The sequence below is a fragment of the Periplaneta americana genome, chromosome 9, assembly GCF_040183065.1.
Source record: "Periplaneta americana isolate PAMFEO1 chromosome 9, P.americana_PAMFEO1_priV1, whole genome shotgun sequence".
Taxonomy (NCBI): domain Eukaryota; kingdom Metazoa; phylum Arthropoda; class Insecta; order Blattodea; family Blattidae; genus Periplaneta; species Periplaneta americana.
In genome coordinates, this window is record NC_091125.1 from 175,349,108 (window position 1) to 175,367,379 (window position 18,272).

At 39.8% G+C, this 18,272-nt stretch overlaps 2 protein-coding genes across 3 annotated transcripts in view; both read right to left on the reverse strand.

The window, feature by feature from the left end:
- Positions 1-396, reverse strand: part of Socs16D (Suppressor of Cytokine Signaling at 16D) — a 36,912-nt gene extending 36,516 nt beyond the window's left edge. Inside the window, exon 1 of one of the 2 annotated variants that reach the window (XR_011334071.1) lies at positions 115-357. Coding sequence is in view for 1 of the 2 variants with exons in the window: in XM_069836417.1 (XP_069692518.1) it covers positions 115-146 (32 nt within the window). In the remaining variant the exon portion in view is untranslated. Of the gene's footprint in view, positions 1-114 lie in introns of both variants that reach the window. The other variant, XM_069836417.1, reaches the window with a different exon arrangement.
- Positions 397-3,317: 2,921 nt separating this feature from the next.
- The window catches only part of LOC138706758 (probable cytochrome P450 4aa1), a 35,896-nt gene continuing 20,941 nt past the window's right edge, over positions 3,318-18,272 (reverse strand). Inside the window, exons 5-7 of the mRNA XM_069836419.1 lie at positions 16,228-16,276; positions 16,030-16,156; positions 3,318-11,133 (exon numbers count right to left, since the gene is read on the reverse strand). Of these exons, the coding sequence (XP_069692520.1) occupies positions 10,408-11,133; positions 16,030-16,156; positions 16,228-16,276 (902 nt within the window). The 3' untranslated portion in view covers positions 3,318-10,407. The remainder of the gene's footprint in view (positions 11,134-16,029; positions 16,157-16,227; positions 16,277-18,272) is intronic.

An 18,272-nucleotide genomic window follows, 5' to 3' on the forward strand; every position in this document is an offset into this window, starting at 1 on the left:
GGAATCGGTGTTGCCAACACATAAATTGTATCCCCGACAGTATAACACCTGGAAATCCGTCAAAATAATAATAAAAAAAAAAACAATAAATAAATTTTAACACAACTTACTTACCAATCCTGATTAAAATAATAATTCGTCAACATCTAACTTCATTAGGAGGAAATCTGAAACAGGGAATTCTTAAACATAGTACGGAACAGGCAGGGCTGTTCAAATAAGTAAAATCTTCCAAAAATTAAACAATCAAAAATGACAACAGCTAAAAATGCCAAAAGGTGATGTAAATCGTAGTTTCCGCCAGAAAATCCGTTACCCGTCAAAGCCATTTTTTCTCGTCCGCTACGTTGAAATGCCGTCAGTTCTGACGGAATTTTCGTCCAGTTGACAACACTGAAAGGAGTCGCAATCGCAACCGTCGTCAGTGTTGCCAACTCAGAATTCCAATTATCGCTGCATAAGCTTAAAAAAACCGCTAAACTGTAGTTGAAAAACTCCAGATTTTTCTGAACACATCACTTCCAAATTTGAAATACAAACTATACAGCTTTAGGACTGGAGAATTTTATAAAAATGTAGACTAAATTATGAAGTGTGTATCACTTTGTAGGCTCTATGTTCTATGCAAAATCGTATGGACAATTAAATCTGAATATTTTGCATTCAATATATCACCTTACACTATTTAAACCGAGCTTTCCAACTATCACCGGCAGCTTCTTCCACCCTATCTTTCAACACATGTTTTTCACACGTATCTAAACTTTAAAACGTATGGAGTTTTACGCGGCATATTAAAAAAATGAATGAAATAGCTTAATATAGTGGTCACTTAGGAAACAATCACATTCACAATCATACCGGTCGGTTAGGAATTTGGTTTCACACTCAACTGGAGATGTGGCTGCAAACAGTGAGTTTGGTTTTAAGTTTTAAGTATGTCTGTATTACATAAACTATAATGAGGAATGATAAATTAAATAATATAAGTTATCATAAATGAAAATAATAATTCAGTTCTATTCTTTATGATTAGGCCCTACATATATCAATTCATTCACAAAAACAATGCATACATGATTAGACTAACAGTTTAACAAATGTGGCATACCTTATTTGTACAACAACAATTGATAAGCCAGGAAATGGACATGGCAAATCGAATTAACATAAAATGTTGATATTTTATACTCGCACAATGAAAAATTGTGATAATACCACATTAAACTCTGGTTTATGATTAACTAATATTGTTGTCCGCAAGTACATGTAAAAGCAATTGAGGGGTTTAGGGGAAAAACCAGGCAGCTCCAATTTTGTTCATTTTTGAGTTATTTATGCACAGAGGACAAAAAAATACGCTCTATCGTTTGGCCGAAGAACCAAGTAGTTGCAAGAATTACGTTCACAGTTATAATGCATTTTGGACGTGCCTCTCCTGTACATGCTTATTATTTGGCGGTAAGTTTTTCTTCATTATCTCGAAAAGTACTGAATTGGAACTGCCTGGTTTTTCCCCCAAACCCCTCAATTATATCTTTACAGAAAAAAAAAAACTTAAAAATATAGTCTCCTTCTGCCGGAATCATAAAAAAACTCCAAATAACTAGCTAGCCGCTGACGGTAAAATTCTGTAGCTGACCATAGTCCTGAAAACACCAGATTTAATTACAAAATTGCTGACTTGGCAATACAGACCGTCGTAGGTTAGGTTAGATTTCGTCATAGATTACCTTACATTTGCCTTACGGTTGGGAAAACCAGGTAATCAGCCCAACCTGGAATCGAACCCGCGCCCGAGCGCAACTCCGGATCGGCAGGCGCGCATCTTTGCCGACGGAGCTACGCGGATGGCTCTATACACATACTCTTCGAGGCAGTGTTGCAAAATTAAGTCCGCCACTGTGGGGTAACGGTTAGCAAGCCTGACCGTGACGAGCGGGTCCGGATTGGGACAAGTTACCTGGTTGAGGTTTTTTTTCCCGGGATTTTCCCTCAACGTTGAATAATTTTCCGTTCTGGACGTTGAACTCATTTCGCTACCATTATCACCTTCATTTCAATCACAAGCTAAACACGCATTTTGACTATGCTGACATTTTAATGACTGACCTTTCCAGCGACAACAAAACGAAACTTCAACGTGCTCATAACTTGTGTGTGCATTTTGTAAGCAATGTTCGTAAATATGATCATATTACCCCATCCCTGGAAACAATAGGTTGGCTTAAACTAGATGAGAAAAGATATTTACATTAACTTCTCCTTCTCTTCGAAATCTTGAACTCTTCTAGTCCTTCGTACCTGTCGTCTCGCTTCACTTACCTTTCTTCCCACCACAATCTGAACACACGCTCTCGCCATGAAACAATACTAACAATACCATCCCATCGCACCTCCTCATACTCATCCTCTTTCACAATAGCCCTGCCAAGACTCTGGAATTCGTTACCTGCTAGCATCAGGGACTGTCGAAATAAAATTGAATTCAAACGCAAACTTACTAGGCACTTGGTCAGTAATTGAGACTCGTTCAGACATGGTTTCTTGTAAATAGTTCTCTTAATCTACCACAAAATATTTCAAAATCCGGTAATTTCATTAGTATAGATTTTTGTTATTGTAGGTTTAATTTGTAATTCAGTAAATACAAACATATTCTTTGTTCTTAACTTCTATGATAAAATGTCTAGCTTTCATTAATCAGGTAATCTTGTCGTACTTTAATTTTTATTGTAATTGTAATTGTAAATTTAATGTTAATTGTAATTTTATTGTTCATATTATAGTTGTAATCCCCTGATAGAGGGGCAGAGAAGGCCTGACGGCCTTATCTCTACCAGGTTAAATAAATAAATAAATACTACTACTACTACTACATCATAGTTGATAAAGCGTTGTAAAATAAACCAATAATACAAAATTAAGTTACCTTACTTATACAGAGAATCACAGGAAAGCTAGACCGTCTTTAAATAGAGAATCAATGCACTACGAAAATATTCGAGTGTAGGCTTTCACGGCCGGCGTCAATTGGAGAAAAGTTTTCCGGGTTATCAAGCCATGGTCCGTTGGTTGTGTGACCAAACGTTTCATTCACTGCTGCGGTGAACATTTTCAGTGGTGTAGAGTAATGGTGCGGCTGGTTCTGCTGAAAAATACAAACAACGTAAATGGGAGGGAGACGACGTTATGAAGAAGCCTGTATGAACTTAAGGCGGGGGTGGGGATGTAGGGAACCATCTGGTGAGCGGGTGAGGAGTAATAATAATAATAATAATAATAATAATAATAATAATAATAATAATAATAATAATAATAATAATGATTTATTTTAGCTGGCAGAGTTAAGGCCGTAAGGCCTTCTCTTCCACTCAACCAGCAAAAAGTGTATATACATATACATGAACTTACAAAGAATTCAACAATTTGATTTAGGTGAGAGTTACATGTATACAAGAGTTATTTACGAATTAAACAACAAAATACTATGAACTATTAATTAAACACTGAAATACAAACTAAGTAACAGAATTAAGCTAAAATACATAGAATGTTAATATATTTCAAACAATATTAGATAATAGAAAGAGATTATTATAAGACAATTTTGAAAATACAGCACTATCAGGATGATGTCTAAAGAAAGAAGTAACAATGTAGTCAGTGATAGTTTAAATCAGTATGATTGGAGTGAAATGCTAATAAAGTTATCTTTTAAGCTGTTTTTAAAGGTGTTTATTGTCTTGCAGCCCCTAATACTTTATGACAAGGAATTCCATTGACGCGAGGTGGATACTGTAAAAGATGATGAATAACAAGATGTTCTATGAAGAGGTATACTTAGCGTGCCACAGATAAGTGATCTGGTATTTACGTCGTGGTTAGAGTATAGATAGGAGAAACGAGACGAAAGGTAATTTGGTGTTGAGGTGTGCAGAATTCGGAAGAGTAAAGACAAAGAGTGTAAAGTTCTCCGTTCTTTTAAGTCGGAGCCACGAAAGACTTGCGAAGGACGGTGATATGTGATCATATCGTCGGATGTTGCACACGTATCTGACGCACATATTCTGAGCTCGCTGTAACTTGACTGACAATTCAGAACTTAGGTCACTTAACAAAACGTCACAATAATCGAAGTGCGGCATTACTAGGGTTTGTACTAGGATAAGTTTTAGTTGCTGGGGCAAGAAGTTTCTCAAGCGACTCAAACAGTGAATGGAGAAACAGATTTTTTTTATCGTTTCTTTAAATTGAAAATTCCAACTTAGATTATTATCAAAAAAGAAGCCAAGATTTTTTTACGACAGATGAATAAGGGGTTAGCGTGTTGTTAAGGGTAACAACTGAAAGATTACTGTTATTACGGGAGTTAACTAAACGCTTATGTCCAATAATTATAGCTTCAGTCTTACTTGGGTCTCATGCGGCCGGTGGGCTGGTACACCTCATTCTCATTCATCCAATAATTCGGGGTGCACAATAGGCCACTGTCGAGCCGACGTGCTGAAGTGTCGTCCTTAATTCGCTCCTAGCCACTAACATCACGACCACATCCAAACACAATGTGTAGGACACGAGACAGATCCCAAGGACGTTAACGTTTAAAACAGCCTACTTTAACAAAAAGAAATGGAACATCGAATTCCTTATTCTGGTGTACGAGAATTTTTATTGCTGAAATAAATGAACATGTTCTTATGCAAATTACGTTATGTCTATCTTCAGATGTTAAAAAAAAAAGAAAAAAAAAACATACATGCTCGTACGCACATATAGCCTCGTTTAAATGAAACACATATCTTTAAATGGAGCAGATTTTTTGTCTTGCAATGTAAATCTTCTTACTGCATATCCGATATTAAAAAGTAAATTTTAAGCTAGAATGTGACAAGAAAAAAGGTCAGTTAAGAATAAAAATGTATTTATTTGTATAAGAAAAGAAGTACAATCATTAGATTGCTTCATTTCTGTGAATCGTATAAATGTAAGTTACTCACTTTCAATTTCTGAACATTTTCTTCAGTATGAGATGGATATACAATATTCTGACATCTTCATCTTCTTTTTGTCTCGTTTTCGACAACTATTACAGAAAATAAATACCAGCAAAGATGGACTTTCTTTCCGATGCGATATTGATAATACAAATAAGTAAATAACAACTTTAAGTTATTGGTTGGCCTAGGTACCATTTTTATCGCACTGCAACTCAACATGAATTGGTTAAGACTTGAGTTTTCTTCACTGTACATGAGCAATGTTAAGTAGATATTCTCCAGTCCCTTATTCCACTACAATTGGTGACACATTACAGATGCCTCAAACTATAATATTTTCGCTGTAAGAAAAATCGTAATGTAAACAATAGCACGTGACTGAAGTGAGGCTTCATTGGCCGCTGTTTGGCGCCATAGATTCTCAGTACTTGTTCCCGCCTACTGTTGTACATTCTGTTTCATGTTAAACATTTCCAGTTACTCGTCAAGTAGGCCTAACCTCACTACTATGCATTCGTTTGCTTAGAAAACATTTACTTTCTAATTACTGTAATTAAATTATTTTTAAGTCTTATGTCTTCACAATGGACAGTTGAGGATGCAGAAGCCATACTTAAGTATCACGTGCTTACGTGAACTACGAGCTCAAGTGACGCCAGCTTGTTACAAGAACAGACTACCGTTGTTTTACTGTTGGTATTCATCCGCGTTCATAGTGAATAACAAAATATAAAAGTAGCTTTTCTTTTACATAGCGTTTTACATATGAGTGAAGTTAAATGTTTCATCGTATTTAACAACTAGAATTCAATTTTTTATTTTCAAATAATACAAGATTATGGTTTCCAAATACGAACTATATTTTCCTGCGCCATGTGAGTGTTTCGACTGGGAGCCAATCACGGGTATGACAGCAACGTGCTTATGTTTACATTAGGATTTTTCTTACAGTGAAAACAGTATAGCTAGTTGTCTCGTTCGCGCAGGCGCATAGAGCACATCTCCCTTACCACTGTCCGCCTACTGCTATGCACTGTGGACTAGAACGGTACAGCTCAGTTCTAATAACAATATTGCGAAGGTTCTGTGTAAGAAGGTGTCTATCAGCGGCGGATTTTATGGGAGACAAGGGAGGCCGTGCCTCCCCTAATATTTTACCAGAACACAATAAGGCAGTAATAATTCCAGCTGAATTAAGATCACAGACAAGTTATAGCAAATGAACATTTTTCCTTTTATATTAATTTTACTATTCACTACGACTAAGATGTACAGTAAGTTAAGTAAAGTCGACCACATCCAGTTGGTGATGCCCGCTCGCTATACTGTAGATAGTACAAATAATTCGTACTGAAAAATAACAGATAGCGCTGTAACCTGCGTAGTCGACATCTAGCAGCCTGCAGTGTCTATGCGAGAGCGGGAGAGAGGAGTCGGCTACATGACGCTACTCCCCGGTAACCATGACAACAGCAGTTCAACCAATAAGATAGCTGGTTAGAAGAGTGTTTAAACTTGATAGAACGCGCGAGGGGAGCCGATTTGGAGACGTCCTACCCACCACTGACAACTGTACTGCTTATAGTCACGGCCGATTTCGGCTGTATTGGGAAGCTCTCTCTCTTTCTTTCTTCTTGGTTTTAGAAAATTGAGTCACGTGTTGTTAGTTTTCTCTCCCTGCGTAAAAGTTTTCATTTATGTTGCTAGATTTTCTCTCGTTTGCGGGTGTTCTTGTTATTTTATTCTTTTGTGTTACGAGATGTATATGATATATTTACTTATACAGTATTTTAAATATATCGAGAGTTTAGAAACAAATACAGATTTGTCTCTAGCTTCTTCTAGTAGCAATTATTCAGTATGCTGTGACCTATTTGATCGGTTTGCAAAGAAAGAGGAACGTCGAGTTAATTTGCTGTAAAATTAGACTATGTAATAGTAATGAGCAAGCCCCGGATTCTTAGGTTCGAATCAATTTTGTTGCTATCTCCTTACTGTCGAAATATTTCTTTTCTTATTCGTTTTATGTAGCAAAGCGTAACATTCTTAAATTCAATATGACCTAAAAAGACCTAATTCGTAGGTTAGGACTTGGAGTGTCCTAAAGACAGGCAATCTTTACCAAGCCGTTGTAATATATTAATAGTATGTTGTTCATTTTTATTTTTTCCCCCGTAAAATTATATAAATTCCTAAACATAAGATTTAAAATCCTAAAACATAAATTTGAAAACCTAATTTTAATTTCTTAAAACCTATAAATTCTGCGCTTGGTAATGAGGTACGTCAAAGGTTTTATATTTTTGTATTCTCACCATTCACGTCTTGGCCTCCCCAACTTTCAAACCCGCCGTCCGCTACTGGTGCCTATGTGTGGCTGTGGTTTGTGATAAAAGTATTTCTTCTATTATGATGAGTAGTACATTATCGGGCAAAGTTCTCCATAGTCAAACTCGCGAGGTGATTTATAATGTGATGGAATTCATGAAAGAAAGAAAGGGAAGCCGGGACATTTCTAATAGATGTTAAGAAGGTGCGGGAAAGAGTGGCAACAGCAGTAGGAATTTCTAAGATGACGCTAACTAGAATAAGTCGTGAGGCCAAGAGGGAAAGAAGTGAAGGTGAACCACTGTTCCAAACTCCTAATAAGAAAAAAGGAAAAGAAACAAACCAGTGACGGGTCTTGATAATTTTGACAAAGGTATTGTAAGGAGAGCGATCGACAACTTCTATCTTACGGAAAAATGTCTTCCAACAATACCTAAACTGCATGAAAAATTAATAATAATAATAATAATAGTAATAATAATAATAATAATAATAATAATAATAATGATTTATTTTAGCTGGCAAAGTTAAGGCCATAATGCCTTCTCTTCCACTCAACCAGCAGAAAGTGTATATACATATGCATGAACTTACAAAGAATTCAGCAATTTGATTTAGATGAGAGTTACATGTATACAAGAGTTATTTACGAATTAAACAACAAAATACTATGAACTATTAATTAAACACTGAAATAAACTGTGTAGCAGAATTAAACTAAAATACATAGAATGTTAATATATTTCAAATAATATTAGATAATAGAAAGAGATTATTATGAGACAATTTTGAAAATACAGCACTATCAGGATGCATGTCTAAAGAAAGAAGTAACAATGTAGTCAGTGATAGTTTAAATCAGTATGATTGGAGTGAAATGCTAATAAGGTTATCTTTTAAGCTGTTTTTAAAGGTGTTTATTGTCTTGCAGCCCCTAATACTTTGTGACAAGGAATTCCATTGACGCGAGGTGGACACTGTAAAAGATGATGAATAATAGATGTTCTATGAAGAGGTATACTCAGCGTGCCACAGATAAGTGATCTGCTATTTATGTCGTGTTTGGAGTATAGACAAGAGAAACGAGACGAAAGGTAATTTGGTGTTGTGTGCAGAATTCGAAAGAGTAAAGACAAATAGTGTAAAGTTCTGCGTTCTTTAAGTCGCCTGCGTTCTTGGTGAAGGACTTGGGGTTAAAAGATAGCAAAACAAGTCTAAGAACAATTCTCAAAGATTTGGGTTACAAGTGGAAGAAAATCAAGAACAGCAGGCACATTCTCGTTGAAAAACAACACATCGCTTTTCAAAGATACAATTACATACGAAATATAATGAAATATAGATCAGAGGGGCGTTCTGTGGTTTACATGGATGAGACGTATATTCTACCCATGTCACTTGCAAATCATGGTCAGATGAGTCAACTTAAGGTATGTTTACACCTATTTCTAAACGTGGGAGACTCATCATAATGCATGCAGGAGGGGAGATGGACTTCATAAAAAATTGTTTAACAATGTGGAAGTCAGCACAATCAACAGGGGATTACCATAACGAAATGAATTCTAAGAACTACATGAAGTGGGTCCAAGAAAACTAATCCCTAATCTCTCTGAAAAAAGTGTACTTGTGATAGATAACGCACCCTATCACAATGCAGAATTAAATAAATGTCCTCCTACTAGCTCCAAAAAGTTGTAGTGCAGGAATGGTCAAGAAGCCATAAAATACCATTTGCTGATAGCATGCTGAAAGTTGTGTTACTGGAGTTAGTGAGACTAAATAAACCACGACACAAAGAATATGTGATAGACTCTACTGCAACACCATGGTCACGTGGTTCTTAGATTATCACCATACCACCCACAGCTCAATCTTATAGAACTTGTTTGGGAAGAAGTAAAATACTGGGTTGCTGCAAACAACACTACATTCAAAATGGACGACGTCATAGCATTGACAAGGAAAAAATTTAACGAAATTACGGAAGATTCTTGGAAGAAAAACTGTGAAAAATCCATGAAATATGAAGAGGAACATGTGAAGCAAGTACCTCTAATAGAAGAAGCCGTGGAAAGTTGTATTATTCAATTAGGTGGGGAGTCGAGCGAAAAAGAAGAGGAAGAAGAAGAAGAAGTGAGCAGCGAATCAGATGGTGATTTATCGGGAATAGAAGAGATCCCTTTGGAATGACTAAAAAGAAACTCAAGTGTGTCTTCCTTCTATTGTTTTGTTTATATTGTGGAAATAAATAAGTGATCTGTATTCCTTGATCTATAGTGAAATATTACAGTTTAATGACAATAACTCTTGAAGTTCTAGGCAGACCTACCTCCACACTAATACACCCTAGGTAACGGTATAATCTACAATTTGGGCACATACAACTAGAAGAATGATGGAACATATAGGTCAATCATATAATATTATATAATGAATATACTTTTTTTAATTAGAAAATAGTTAACCATGTATTGTGGGTCCCTATCATCACGGCATGGCGCGTCCTCAGGTTGCGGATAGAGGAAACGGCCTCCAGATATGGAGGGTAGCTGCGAATATATTGAATAAGCAGTCGGGGACAGCAGATAAGGTATGGTCCTCCAGCTTGGAGGTTGGGCGAAGGGCTGACAACCCATCACCGTAAAAAATAGCTTGTTACGAAACCACATAGTAAAAGGCGGCAATGAACCTCCGGGTTCCTCAAAAGCCATAAATAAGTGAGTAATTAGAAAATAAATCATTAACACCCATAACATATAGGGAGGATGCAACATGAAAACATTGTCAAGAGGTCAACTTTTCAGATAGTATGACTGTACACGGGTATTGGAGCGGAGTTGGGCCCATTTCGTTAGCTGTACTACCTCCCCTCTCCAGGCAGCGTCCTAGCTTGAGTTACCTGTACCAGACATTTCTCCAGCGTCACATTGCACTACACTTACTAACACTTACAGTAAGTAATTTCTCCTGTACCACATGTCCACTATACTAACTGACACATTACCAGCAATGTCTCCAGTCCCATATTTCATTACACTTACTGACACATACATAATACCAAGAAATCTGCAATCGGTTAGTTTTCGCCTCTGTTGGCCAGCCTGGGCGTGAGGCGGACCCACACGCCGCCGTGCGCGCGCAACATGACACGGTAGGCAAGGTTGGCCGTGTCACGGCCTGGCACGGCTGACAGGCGGAAGGCCCGTAGCACAGCGCTCAGCACGGTCTTCAGCTCCAGCATGGCGAAGCGGTGCCCGATGCAGTTCCGCGGGCCCGCGCTGAAGGGCAAGAAGGCGAAGGGGTGGCGTTGAGCGCAGCGCTCGGGCAGGAAGCGGTCGGGGTCGAAGCGTTCCGGGTCGGGGTACACGTGGGGCAGGCGGTGTGTGGCGAAGGGCGTCACCATGATATAAGCCCCGGCGGGCAGCGTCAGCTTGCCCAGTGGCGTGTCCTCGCCCAGCGAGCGCAGCACGAAGGGCACGCTGGGGTACAGGCGCAGCGTCTCCTTCACGCACTGCTCCAGGTAGCGCATGCGCCGCAGGTCCTCCAGGCGGGGCGCGCGGTCGTGCCCGCCCAGCACGGCTTCCACCTCGAGGGCGGCTCGCTCCTGGACGTCGGGGTTCCGCGCCAGCTCCAGCAGCGCGAAGGCCAGCGCTGAGCCCACCGTGTCCTGCCCCGCCTGCATGAGGGTCATCAGTTCATGCACCGCGCTCTCCTCCGATAGGCCGCAGGCAAGCTGCGTCACGAAGTCCGCCAGAGACTGAGGCCCAGCAAGAGGCCCTGCCGACAGCTTCTGCCGCACCACCTTCAGGACACAAGAACACTGTCTGGTATTGCGAGAAGGCATATCTGCTCAGTGTTCGAAGTCCGCAAGAGACTGAGGCCCAGCACGAGGAATTGCCGCCAGCTTCTGCCGCACTACTTTCAGGATACAAGGACACTGTCTAGTATTGCGAGAAAGCATATATGCTCAGAGTTCAAAGTCCGCAAGAGCATGAGTCCTTGCCGTCAACTTCTGCTGCACCACCTTCAGGATACAAGGACCTGTCTAGTATTTCGAGAAGACATATATGCTCAGTGTTCGAAGTCCGCAAGAGACTGAGGCCCAGCACGAGGAATTGCCGCCAGCTTCTGCCGCACTACCTTCTAGATACAAGGACACTGTCTAGTATTGCGAGAAGGCATATCTGCTCAGAGTTCGAAGTCCGCAAGAGCACGAGACCTTGCCGTCAGCTTCTGCCGCACCACCTTCAGGATACGAGGATACTGTCTAGTATTGCGAGAAGGTATATCTGCTCAGAGTTCGAAGTCCGCAAGAGCACGAGACCTTGCCGTCAACTTCTGCCGCACCACCTTCAGGATACAAGGACACTGTCTAGTATTGCGAGAAAACATATATGCTCAGTAGATCTAGATTCATTTTCCGGGCTGAGAGGCCGTGGTCTATTGGCCAATAGACCACGGCCTCTCAGCCCGGAAAATGAATCTAGATCTATAGACTCCGGCCGTGAAAGCCTACACTGCAAGATATATGCTCAGTGTTCGAAATCCGCAAGAGACTGAGGCTCAGCACGAAGCCTTGCCGCCAGCTTCTGCCGCACCACCTTCAGGATACAAGAACACTGTCTAGTATTGCGAGAAGGCATATCAAGCTTTCGTCAAATTCAACACTTCAGAAAATTCTTCAAGACTTGTCAGTGCTTTAGAAGTTGTGATGATAAGACCTTTCGGAAAAATTTTCTCTTTCCATCACAATAATTTCCCTTTTTTCCATAATTTTTCTCCAAATTACTATTATCATTATTACATATAAATATTATTTCGTGATATTACTTATACAAATGAATCTCTTGCTGAAACAACCTTTCAATAATTGTTCCCGAAAATTTCCAAATCTCAATTCACTACACAGGAAATGCAATTTCCTAATTTAATGTTATTAGGCGGCATTTGCATAGATATTACCAATTATATATAAACTAAATTTAGTGAGCATAAAATTCATTATTGATTGAAGAATTTGATGCCACAACTCGCTCAGTCCATTTGGCAATTTTTATGGTTTGTACATAAAATATTGTGTTATTGTGCATGCCACTTGAAAACTAGCTCATTCCGTAGACCGATGGATAAAAAGAAACTATTCTAATCCTTTCATAAAAATGGACTGAACGCGTTTTGTTCAATTTGAAAATCCCTTTTGCCAACGTCAACGCTAGCCTAGCGAAATTTGAACTGTCAAAAAAAAAAAAAATAAATAAATAAATTTGTCGTTGGAATCATTCCTCCTACTTATTCACACTCAATGGTTTGAGATATTTCTAAGGTAATGTTCGAGACTGTGCATTGCACCATCAAGTACGTAACAGAAAGAAACGTAGCCGCTGATTTGGTGGATCAAAAGAAACTGAAAGTCAACAAAATTGTATTGTTTGCATGCAATAAACCAATCAGAAAGGATTTTTAATGCAGTGATATTTAAAATTTTGACTAAATGTTGAGCATCTTAGGAATTTCCCAAAAAATAACTATCATCTTTTAAAAAAAACTATCTTTTTTTTTTCTTAAAAAATGAAGTCGGAATATGCCCGAAAGGGGGAAATTTCCCTGGAATTACGAACAGTGTTTACGAATACAAGTATTATTGTAAAATCACTTAAAATAATGTGACGGCCACGTGAGGTTCGATCTCACGACCGACGGAGGAAGGGCTAAGTCGGCCGTGTTTTGGTCGGGTTGCGCGCGCATCTGCTTCCTGGGGCATGTGCTATGGTTGTGGGGAGAAAGGGGAAAGAGCGACTGCGGCAGAGAGGAGAGATATCCGGATGATTCGAGAATGGACACATGCGTGGAAATCTCTAGATCGCGAACTTTCTCGCAACTATGGTTTAGTTATAAATACAAGACGCAAGTGAACGTCATTCATTCAGTCAGTCAGTCAGTCAGTCAGTCAGTCAGTCAGTCAGTCAGTCAGTCAGTCAGTCAGTCAGTCAGTCAGTCAGTCAGTCAGAGAGTAAGTCAGTGGACAGCAAGCCAGTCTTGTGTACCAGAGTTCGACTTGAGTGTGTGTCCGCAACAGTGTGAGCATCCGAAGACCTGAGTTCGAGTGCAGTGGACCGCAGTTGGAGGGACCTGAGTTCGAGTACAGTGGACTGTCTCTGAAGGTCTGTGGTTCGAGATACTGTGTTCTCGAGTGACTGAGCTAGAAGAACTGTGACCTGAGAACTGACAGTTCTGATTTGTAAATAGTGCTTTGTGAACATTAGTTAAAATTAACAGTTCATTGTTGTTCTCAATATTCCAAGTAAATTGTCATTGTCGTCTGTGGAGTGCAATAACGAATACTCTGTTACTGTGTGGAGAGCAAATCCCATTGTTGACGGGAGCAGAATTAAATTGTAAAAAGTGAAGAGTAATTGTTGTGTTGGAAGAATAAACTACATTGTTCTTCAGTATATAAAATTTACAATAATTTAAAAGTCTTTCATTGTTGGTAAATAATAACATGTTCTAATCGTTCAATTATTAGAACATTCTTTGAAGGAATTGACCAATGACATTTTAAAATATTATGGCGCCAAGAACTAGAAACAATCCTAGCGTCCTGGCCGAGAAAAGTTGTTTGCGAGTTAATTCAACCAATATAAATTAAAATGCTTGTACGCCCTGGTTCTGAGCAAATCAAGAAAATGTGTATGAGGAAGGCAAGGCTGTTATGGGGCGATGCTATGCAATGCGTGTGTATGTCACAGTTGCCTCCATCCTGAAAAGTGTCTTAAACATCAAGACGTTAATTCTTTCAAAAATGTAATTTCAGCGTATGTGCATTAAATTAGACTGTCAGATCATTGAAATCCTAGACGAAAAGTTCACTCTAGCACAAACAATTTTTATCTATGACACACACGTGAGAACAAACTCATATGGAGACGTGTGCAGGCAAATTAGAGAGACATTGCCGGCGTTCCAGTTGCAGGTAGAAGACAACTTATTTGCAGATTATGAGGAAGGGAATTGATAAACGCTAGAATAAGCCAACAAAGGATTGTAACGGAACAAAAACTCGACGAAATTAGTGCATCATTGAAACGTTCTGCAAAGAAATCTATACGTCATGTTTCACAAGAAGTAGTAGTTTCAGAAAATCTCAGTACATACGGCTGCTAAACTTTTAAGAGTGACTGTAATCCGAGCATTTAGGTCGCATGACAACATAAATCAAGTTTTACAGAGCATTGTTGACGGTACTGTTGGTCTATATCTAATAATGTTTACTGATTAAGCAGGGTTTCATTTACAATACGATAGTAGACTACGGATAATCCCCAAGTAATATCCAATTTCCGCTGCATGATGACAAAATTGGTGTTGTCAGATGGTGACAGACGAAATGCATATTTTCAACAAGACTACCACAGCCAGGGGTGTGTGGTTACAGGGCCATGGATCCCACGTTCCCCAGGATCTAACCATGTCCGGCTATTAGCTGTGGGAACCCTACATAGACGACCTTAAAGTCAATATAAGAACAGAAATCAGAAGAATTACTGAATAACTTCTGTCAGTCAATTTTAATTTCATCGAAAGATGTCAGGAATGGATCCCAGGAATGTTACTTCTGTAACACAAGTTAGCACTGAATATGAAATTAAAATATATTTGTGTGTATAACATCAAGTTACAAATACTGAACTACAAGGGAAGTAGTTACCCATCGAAATTTCCGCTGCCTCCAAGCGTGTTCCGCTTTCTGTGCATGCATTCGCTCTATCGGCCCAAACCCGAGCAGAACGCTCTGTATAACTGAAGTAAAAACGAAACTGTCATATACGAATACAGTGCGTGTAGATTTTTAAAGGAACTGTAAGGGCCTGTAGAAGAAAAAAATACCTATAGCGCATTTTGTATGAATCAACACCCTGTAGGCTAACGCACTGTACCGTGACAAAGCAGTGACTCAGAAGAGGAGGATGACTATATGAAAGACGATGATGATGATGGTGATGATTATTGCAATGAATGGCCGCCGATTTCTCGTTCACGACCAGTTGATTTTGCTAACCTGTATTATAATACAGCGTGTCCCTGAAAAGATTATTAGGGTTTCAAAGTTGTTTAATTGCTCTTACTTATAAGAACAAACCTTATATGGGAATAAGTAGCAACTGTACGAATTTTCATACCATACCTTATAATTGTTCAATTGTAGCACAATTTATCACACGGCAGACATCCAGCCGTTAGACAGCATGTCTGGAGTGATAGACTCAACAGCAGCAACAGTCCTTCTTAACTCTGACAGGTACTCATGGTCCTTCACATATACCCACAGAAAGAAATCTTATGGTGTGAGTTCAGGGGACTACGTACAAAGGATGCTCTGACATTTTCGACTACTTCATTGGGCACACGTGAACGTCCTGCACTCTTCCGTTTACATATGCATTCAATCGTTTCGAACTGTCTATACCATCGACGAATGTTATTGACGGAAGATCAATTCTAAATTGCTGTCGAAAAGCTCGCTGTACAGAAAGTACAGCACCGTACTTCGCAAATGTCAACACTTAAGCGCAGCAGTCGTCATGTTGTAAATGTGACGCAGCAAAGATAATGCACGCGATACATAACTGTCATAGCTCTTCTTTCATGTAGGAAACACACGTTTGCAGTTAGGAACACGGTGTATCATGTTACTGACCTTCTGCGTGAAGTGGAAGAGCCGCCGCTGCTGATGCAGCTCGGTCTTGGCCAAGTCCGTGACGCGGTAGACCCAGTCGACGAGCAGCCAGGGGTTCAGCAAGCGGTAGGGCGCGACCAACTTGCCCCTGCACAGAGAACTGACTGCAGTCAAGCCTACGACAACTGGGCTGTGAACCCGCACCCCTACGCTACTTACTGTCTGAACGGGGAATCCTGAGGCATCTCCGCCAGGCCCAGCACCGCCTCTGCAACACGACAAACCAAGCTGGTGTAACAAACCGTCTTCAATTAATGCTTTAATTCCGTCGTGTTGGTAGGATGCGCCATCAGTGCTTCAACTGTCGCAGCTTATCCGATGACGTAATTTCGTATTGCTGTGTCCTACTATACTTCGTTCCATAATGTCTGACAGGAGAAGTAAACATTGTCGGCAGACGAGGAGAGAAGTATAATTGCTATCCAACCAATGGCAGAGGAGTCTATTCCACGCTTGTCTTGAAGTTGGGCGGTCTGAAGCGTTTTACCTCCACCCAACTCCATGATAAGCGTGGAATGAGACCTCTGCCATTGGTTGATTAGCAATTATATATCTCTCGTCCGCTGTCGACAATGTTTACTTCTCCTGTCATACATTTGGGACGAAGTATAGCATAGAGTTGCCAGGTTTTCAGAATGTAACTAAAGATCAGTTGCAACATTCAACGTGAGGAAACTATGAGTAGGGTTACCAACTGTTTTTGAAGAAAAGACGGGAGACTAAGCGATCTACAGTAATTCACAGTCCGCCGAGTTAGCTCTATGGTAGCGTGACTACCTCCAGACTAGCCGGCCCGGGTTCGATTATCTATCTCGGTACTAGGAGAGATAATAAAATAACCCTGCCATGAATCGTTACGATCGAGATGGAAATCTGCTTGTCAAGGTAGTTGAGTAACAACATACACATTCCCTCAATAAAACATTTATTGAGAATAAACACAAATAATAAGGTTCCAACTTCGTCCCATAGAAAATATCTTCGTTACTGAGAATATTCATTAATCAATAAACAGACGGTTACCTTACATTCGTAGGCACTTCACACTGTTGACATCCAACTCCTGATATAGCTCACTCATAACCAATACTGAAAACACACATGGAAACCGTTACAAACAGGTTGGTCACCCCTCACCCTCGACGCAACAATGTATTCCTTCCATTTTGATTTCTAGAACGTTCTCACAAACCATGTTCTGGTGCAATAACAAATAGAAATAAACTAAATCGCAAATCTCGTGGGTGTTTGCAGTTGGTTTAATGTCCCATCACGGCTTGTAACAAATACTGCACAAAACTAATATCCGCCGTTATACAATCCGAGTTGACTCCATACTTCCCAGAACAGATTCTCGAACCCAGTTCGATATCCGTGCTTTTCTGAGGCTCACTTTCCACACGTATTTCTTCCGCGATCCAATCGCAGGTTCACACAACCTGTTCGACTCCCGATCTACATCAGAGCCCGTGCCCTACGAAACATTCACAACTGCGATCCCAACGCGAATTCCCCACAACAATATTCTCGTAACTCAGCCTGCCGGCACACGTCCGACCTGAATGAGTCCCTTCACCAGACTGACCCTACTATAAACTCCACCTCGGTCTTAACCAATCAGCAAACGGAATTATAAAATACTAACTGGCCTCTTGCTAAATATTAACTTCTCCCCGTCTAATGAAAAATCACAACGGCTATCATTTGAATAAAAGGAAGGAAAGAAAAAAAAACTAAAGCAGAGGATACGGTAAGACAGAAAGGTGAGAGGAAATAAGCCATCTATGAGAAGAGAAAGGAACTGTTAGATGCAGCGTAAGAGAAAATCGCTGTTACTTTAATTTATTTTTACTATTAAGGCACAGTAATGATGACTGGAACTCAGGTTGGGAAGATGCCATTGTAAGGCTTGTGTTCATATAAATCAGAGGTCTCCAAAAAGCGTATCGTCATTCGTGCTCTCGATGCTGCCAGCCGAACACAGTGTGCTGTAAGGCTAGAGAAGGGGGAGAGACTCGTACCTCAACAGATGGGAGCGATCAGTGGGGGATCGCGGCAACGGTCTGCTTATGTTTACAAATAATAACATCAAAATAATAAGAAATATCATACGTTTGTATATTATTTTGACATACTATGAAGCTGGCGCCTCGTCTGTTGCTATTGACACAAGCCATTGCAAATTCAACATCTTCTGTTCTATG